The 7,415-nt window shown below is 37.5% G+C and overlaps 1 protein-coding gene across 1 annotated transcript in view; it reads right to left on the bottom strand.

Moving 5' to 3' along the window:
- The window catches only part of TPST1 (tyrosylprotein sulfotransferase 1), a 32,437-nt gene that overhangs the window by 9,316 nt on the left and 15,706 nt on the right, over positions 1 to 7,415 (bottom strand). The window contains exon 3 of the mRNA XM_035900610.1: positions 6,414 to 6,612. Coding sequence (XP_035756503.1) covers positions 6,414 to 6,612 — 199 coding nt within the window. The remainder of the gene's footprint in view (positions 1 to 6,413; positions 6,613 to 7,415) is intronic.

Below are 7,415 nucleotides of genomic sequence, written 5' to 3'. Positions count from 1 at the left end.
TGAAAGCTGTGTCAGTTTGGTTTTCAGTGTTGGCAGTATTCAAGCTGTTTTATTAAAAAAAAAAAAGACATTCTTACAGCCAAACTAAACGCATATTGTTCTCAGAGAGATCAGAAAACAAGTTTCACATCCAGTTGTCTGAGAAAACCCTTATAAATACACAAGAAAAACTTAAGAACCAAAGCATAACTCAGAAGTGTAACCTGTAATTAATCTTTATAAAAGATTAAAGCACTCTTTTTCACCCATTTTCAAGCCTGGTTTAGAAAGAGTCACATTATATTTGGCCAGTTCCAGTACACAGAGATAATGGGTCTTTTTGTCTAAAAGTTAGCCGGCAAGTAAGTGGGCTTGCTGGGTTTTCAAAACATCAAAGTTGCAGAGTACAAAGCTATTGATATTTAATTGTCAAAAAAAGGGGGGAACACTGTCAAAACCAGAACAGAACCCCTTTCTAGAGATAACCTTTACTGCACAGTACATGGAGGCACCCTCATCTTGCTTTTTCAGACTTTCCTTAACCTTTAAGGCAGCTGACAAGGCTTACACAATTCTTCACCTCTGTTGGAACTGCCAAGAAAGGGGACATCCGAGATGTAAATATTTACCCAGTAGGAACAAAAAGAACAAGATTTTAGACAGGCCTATGAATGTCTGCCAAAAGGCAGCTTGCAACCATACCTAAGTTTGTATTTTGTTAATAACTCTGTATGCCTTAATCATCATACATATGTATAGTTGTTTAAAAAGATACATATATCAGCAGCTCTGGAGAAAAATGATGCAGATGGGAATCCACATGCTGGAAGAAACACCCACTAAAGAGGGTATTAAATTTTAAAGAACACTTAGAAAGTTTGTGCTGTTGGTGGTCACAAGACAGATGAAATAAAACCCCCAATTTTTGTTTTAAATATCACAGAAAATGTCCACAAAGCCAAATGCCTTTATGCTTAACCAGCATAAATAGAGATGCATGGTCTTGAGCAGCCTGTCATTAGAGCTTATGTCCACATCTACACATCTCTGACAACGCAAGTAATTATTCTCATGTGTTAGTATAAATATATTTCACACCCTTTATCATGGATTTTTTCTGCCTTTAAAACCTCAAATACAAAGTCCTGAAATCATGATCGTCATGGATGTGTCTACTCTTAACAGCAGGAGACATTTCCTCACAATTTAAAACAGGCACAAAACAGGAGTTAATAGAACTCTGTTTTTTTTCCTTTAGATGTTACTGCAGAAAATACCATCAATAGAACATAAACCAGAGACAGATAACAGCTTTCGGATGTGATTAGAAGAATCCACACGTATTTAAACAGTCATGATGAAAACCATAGCTTCTTCTATAGAGAGTTCTGTACACTCCTGTCTCTCGATCTCTTCAGGGCAAGGAGAAGTTGAAAGAAGTGACTGGAATATGTATTCCAAGCATACAAATTCATTTAGTGGGAAGTATGTGCCAAAGAAAATCTGATGTAATATGTTACAGATGTGAAAGGAAACCACTTAGCCAATCATAACATAACAATAAGCCAGTTTCTACTGGGCATAAGTCAGAGTCTTGCAGTTATGAGCTGTTCTCTGCTTTCAGTATATTCCATTAAACTGCTGACATACACTTTTACACAAACTCACAATATCGATAAGGACATATCAGGCACTCTTCTAACACAGAGTGATTCTACTTTTGTAATTCATCGTATAGTGATTGGGCTACCAGTTCAGACAGCTTAATTATTTGCATTTTCTGCATAATCTGCAGATGAAAACTCCTTTTAGTTACAGGATGTTATTTCCCTTTATGTTCAGGATGTAGATTTTCTTAAAACTCTAGAGGGGGGAAAAAATTAGTCAGTTATGTATCTATAATGAAGGCACCCTTGCAATCATCATAAAATGACCAGACCAGCAACAGACTTGTAAGAAAAGCCACAGAACAGCACAATTCTGCAGTCACTGAATAACTAAAGGTTGCCTCTTGAGGAGGTCACGTGCAGAGATGTGCTGAATAGCACAATGCTATTCAGACCTTGTTCTCTCTGCTCTGTGTTCCTCAGCCGAGACAAGATAATATGTCATAAAAGGTACTATTGTCAGGCCCACGTAAAACAGATAAATAAAAAGTTAACGGCTTTGTTATTGAAAACATCAGAAAAATGTGTTATACTTGTGCTAGATTTTACTCCACCAGTGCAGAAACTTTCAGAGATGTCTTATTTCTTAACACCACATAGCACCTGGAGACCAACATAAGAAGAGATGAATTCACACTCTGCTGCTTCCTAAAACAAAACTAGAACTAAGATGACAAAGTACAAACACCGGTTGTATCTTATTATTTTTGTGCTGTATTCAGGAGCAGGTAGCATTAAAGTGAAAAATCCAAATTTAGCAGAGTGTTGTTTTCTTTGCATTACCTACAAGCACGAAGAAGCTGTAACTCAAGCACTGCACTTTAGCTGGTGAAAATCATAATTTTGTTTCCAGACTGAAGAAAAAAAAATTAACCTGTACGTATGAAAGTCACCGGCAGGGGGACAGAAAAGGAGGAAAAAAACCAAAACAGAACTTAACTGTTTAGAAAGCTTAGGGGAAGCTTTTTGCACCACATTAGTCATTCCTTTTGATTTTTCTCCAGTACTTGTTTTAGGCACCCTCACACCGTTGGTTCTTACCTTTGGGGCTAACAGCAGCAGCTGTGAAGTTGCTGAACAGTATTTTCCCTGTTAAGTCTAATTTGTAGTCTTTTCCAAGAAGAGATAGATTTTGCTCTGTGCAGCTAGTGCAGTGTAGTATAAATCCAGTTCTACAGGTGGCTTTTAAGTACGTTTTAGAACAAAGACATCATGCAGTTTAAAGTTTGGAATATTTTTAAATTATGTTCTACAACTGGGCAATACGTGTCTTTTGCATCCTGACCAATTTTCATACTTTCATTCTACTTATCTTTATGGTTTTGTATGTATAGTATAAAAATGCTTTTAATCATACAAAACAAGAACTCTCCGTAACAACAAGAACAGATTTATTTGGTTTTTTAACATATCTGACAGCAATGAACTAGATGACACAGTGTTGTTCCATCTTTAGGTGGAGCCAGAATCTCCCCTGACAGTACTTTCAGTGGTGTTGGGCTTCCACCCTGTTGTTGCAACCTCCACAACCAATTTAAGCCAGCATTACATAACCCCCACAAAACTGAAAAACTCCCCCTCAAAACCACACACACAAAAATCAGTCCTTCCCCCTTACTGTTGCTTTCCGTTTGCCACACAGAGCAACTTCCTTCACCTGAAGTGCTAGCTAATGCCATTTTAAACTGACTAAGAAACTACGACGCTATCGGAGTAGCAAGTGTCAGGTAATTCAGGTTAGTCACTCTAAGGGGTTACTGTACGAACCCCAAACAGTGCAGCTTTAGAAGTCTAAACTTGGATTTTATTCACTGAAAACAGTTAAAAGTTCTGTGCTCAGTTTGAAGTTCTTGGAGACTGCAAATATAAATATAAAAGAACAGCGTCCAAACACAAAGTGTGCAAGAAACAGTTACATGCAAGATTTATATAGATTCTTATTATGTACTGAAGAATAACTTTGGGAAGATTTTATTTGGACAGCTTCATCTCCAACAACATACCCAGTACCAAACTTTGTGAAAGACTATCCCAGGTGAAGAAATTGAAAAAGGGAGCAGGTACAAAAGCAGTGCTCCAGTAGTTTACAAATCCAGTAGCTATGAGTATACAGTAACACACTTAACTTGCCAAGTGCCAGTTCCTAAAGGCTGAAAAAATCTAGATGAAGGATTTTTTTTTTTTCTTTTTTAATAAATGCCCTCTTCTTCAAGATGTAGCAGTAAGAAATAAATTAGCATAGGTTCATGGAAGAGAAGAGGAAACCCACAGGGCAACATATATTATCCCTGATGGGCAAAACTAACACAGCACAGTTCCCTCCCTCTGCACACACACCACACCCCCTTGACTTTCCCCAAACACCTTGAAGTGTTTTGAAATATCCGTCCCCTGTCCCCAAATAAAAACAAAATAAAGCCCTGGAGAAAACAAAACAAAACAAAGCATTTTTCAGAAGCAAGTCAGCTCCCACTGATCACCAACCAGAATATTAGTTATTTCAAAACTTACTTGGTTTAAGGCCAAGCTCAGTGGCCGGCATTTTGGCAATTTCCTATGCAAGACGCACGACACCCAGGAAGCCTGGCACTTCTAGAGAGGGAGATGAGCCTGCTGCCCTGAGAATCAGGCAACCCAAGCAGCAAACTGGTCTGGGCGTTGGGAAGCTTTAAATCTTGAAACCCTAAGGAGTCAGGACATCAACATTTCCATAGTCACAGAGAAAGAAGAGGACCCAGTGGTCTGAGCAGGGATTTGCTGGGCACCAGCTGGGAGGAAACAAAGCAAAGCGACTGGGGAGGAATTCAAACAAGCCTAACACAAACTCGAACACTGATTTGAGCCACAGTTTTAAATGGCTCCTTGGGGTACACGACATTTGAAAGCCTCATGTTTCTCCATTTTCAAAAGGAATATTGTAAGTTTTTAAGATTAGCCAGCTTTAATCCCTTTGCTTTTTTTTTTTATTTTAGTCTTAATTCAGGACATCTCCCTCATTTTATCTATACAAACGATATATGCAGAAGTAGTTCTGTTAAAGAACAAGTGACTAGGAAAATATACACTGGGTACTACAATAAATAACAAAATTAAAATGCTATCTTGAGCTGTAAGTAAAACTACTAAATTAAAACAGCAGTCAAAATATTACCAAGCATTCCATATGCTTGCAATATTTGGATCTGCTATTGTAACAGTAACCTCCAGTTTTTCACAGCTCTTTTTAACATTAGTAAACAAAGTAATTATGCTTCAAAGCAAACTTGTGAAAAAGCCTCAATACACTTTCGCCTTTTAAATTAAGCGTTAATTTTTTAAAGGTATGCTTGTGGCTTCATTTATTACCTGAATTTCTCTCTTGCATTTTTAACTGAAATAGATTTCAAGAAGCCACCCAACAGTAAGCGACTGAAATCCATACAATTTTTACAACTCAGACTGAGCTTCCCATGCACAGGTAGAGGCCTCAGGGAAGTTACCATACTGTAAATACTTATTTAAATCGTATCAGTAAGAGATAGCCAACCTTAAATTACTGCACTACAACACAAATTTGAATCCGAGTCACTGTCTAAATAGTATATATGGGTAGGTGCATGAGGATTTTGTTTTGAAGGCTCCATGAAGTAGTATTGAACACTTTTTTTTTTGGTAAGTGTTTGAACTGAGTGCAGAAGAGTTAGCTTGTTTGTGAGCCTTTGAAAACACTAAGTACCAGGAAACCTATAAACTGCTAACGCTACCCCTACCAGAAGAAGTGGGGGTTACCTTTTCCATGCCAAGCAAACAACTATTAAAATAGTCAACCTGCCACCCTTTAACACATTGATCAACTGTTTAATGGAAGTTTCCCAGGGAGGACTCCTAAGAAGAAAGAATGCAAAGTGTTTACAGACTTCACAAAAAGCCATTTTTTTTTTCATTAGTATCTAGCCCATCAGCATACCAGCTTTTTTTTTTTTTTTTTTTTTTTAATATCGGAAGGCTAGTGGAAGACAGTCCTTTTAAATTGTTTAATTCAATTTTTCCAATTATTACTTTGCTGCCGCAGCAGAAGTCACCTTCTTTTAATAAAGTATACATTCTTAAAAGAACAGAAGTAGACAGTTCATTATTCTTATTTCAGACAATGGTAATGAACTTTTCAATGGATACCTCCAGGGATAAACAGCTGTATAGCCTAACTACTCAAATTCCAATGACATTAAATTCAGACTAAAATCCTTAAGTTTAGGTTAATCAGCACCAGACCTTTCTTCATCTTTTGTTTCTTCTCCAAAGGACAACAAAGAATTGGAAAATTTGACATTATGATCATCTTGGGCTACTTGCCATGGGTCACTTTTCAAATTCTACCAAGTATTTGGGGTGTGATTTTGTGACAGATCTTCTGCCAACCTTCATGTTAAAAAGCTGAGATCATCAATCAAGTTTGATGCCCAGGTGAGAAAGCTCCCTTTTTTCTACTACTAACTAGTTCCCCAACTGTCTGGACAATTCTCAAGAGGTTCGGCTACATACACCAAAGAACACAGCTCAAGCCTGGGGTTGAGGTAAAGGAAGATGAACCAAATTGAAGACAAACAGCAGGAGACAGACTTTCAGTGCTCAGATTTCTTCCTTCTTCCCCCCCTCAGGGAGGAAAACATTGCTAAGTATTAAAAGGTCTTAGAACAGACTTAAAAAAAGACAAACAAAACACAAGACTCTTCTGTTCTATAGCTCGCATCCATTTGGTCAATAATTAAACACACAAAAATGCCTTACCCGCCTTGTGTTTTCCACAACTTTTTGATCTGGCTTTCCATAATTCGGTGGATTGGCATATGGATCATAGCCCAGTTTTGCTAGCATGGGTGCAATCACAGGCATATCTTGCAGAACATCAGCAGGTATCTTCCCAACCCACTTTGACAGTGCTTCCACATTGACTGGCTTGATTACTTGGTCAGTAGATCTTTCAACCCTGTGGAGGGAGAAAGAAAGGTTTTATTTTGCATTCCAACCAACAATTGCTTCTTCACTAGCATTAGGACCTTTAGCTTGGTTTGTTTGGGGTTTTATTCCCCTTCCTTTTCTTTCCTTCTCAAAATTTCATGTTGATGGGAAGTGAAGTTTTACTATGTAAGGCTAAAATGAGAATAACCAGCACAACTTGTGTAAGCAAGTTCTTAACATAAAGATGGCAGTGAAAGCCAAAGAGCTGTTAAGTGAAAAGTATGCACACACCTACATAAAAAGCTGTTTTCCCACTGGCATATTCCCACAGTTGCTGTCTCATTGTCTTAAATGCTCTTGAAAGTTGTATTCTAAATTAAAAGCCATATGCCATTTATCCCCCCCTACTGTGACTAAACTTTTTTTTTTTTAATAAAAGATACATCTATGGAAATGCCAGAAAGCTACAGACTGCAATAATATTTTTTCATAACCATTCTTTTTACTGATTGAGTGTTCTTAAAGGTGAGTGCATAACTGTAGCATATGTACTGTACTTAGAAAATAGTTGATTTGTTGCTCATTTAATCAACAGTCTTAAAGTCATTTTCATTCTTGCACTTTAGTTTTGTTGTGCTTTGTTGGTTTGGTTTTTTTTCAAGGGAAGAAATCTGGCATCATTTTGCTTTCCCACATCCCTTGCTTCTTTTAGATTAGAAGACATACAACTTTACTGTGTTTATTTCTGAAACAGGACAGCAGGACTCAGAACAGGCTGAGTAATTTAAAACTCTCCAAGTAATTTAAAACTTCTTTCTGAACTCGGAAAGA

This window comes from Egretta garzetta, unplaced genomic scaffold, assembly GCF_000687185.1.
Source record: "Egretta garzetta isolate BGI_Z169 unplaced genomic scaffold, ASM68718v1 scaffold108, whole genome shotgun sequence".
Taxonomy (NCBI): Eukaryota; Metazoa; Chordata; class Aves; order Pelecaniformes; family Ardeidae; genus Egretta; species Egretta garzetta.
The sequence above is the reverse complement of the archived record's forward strand: the minus strand, read 5'-3'. Positions and strand labels throughout refer to the sequence as shown.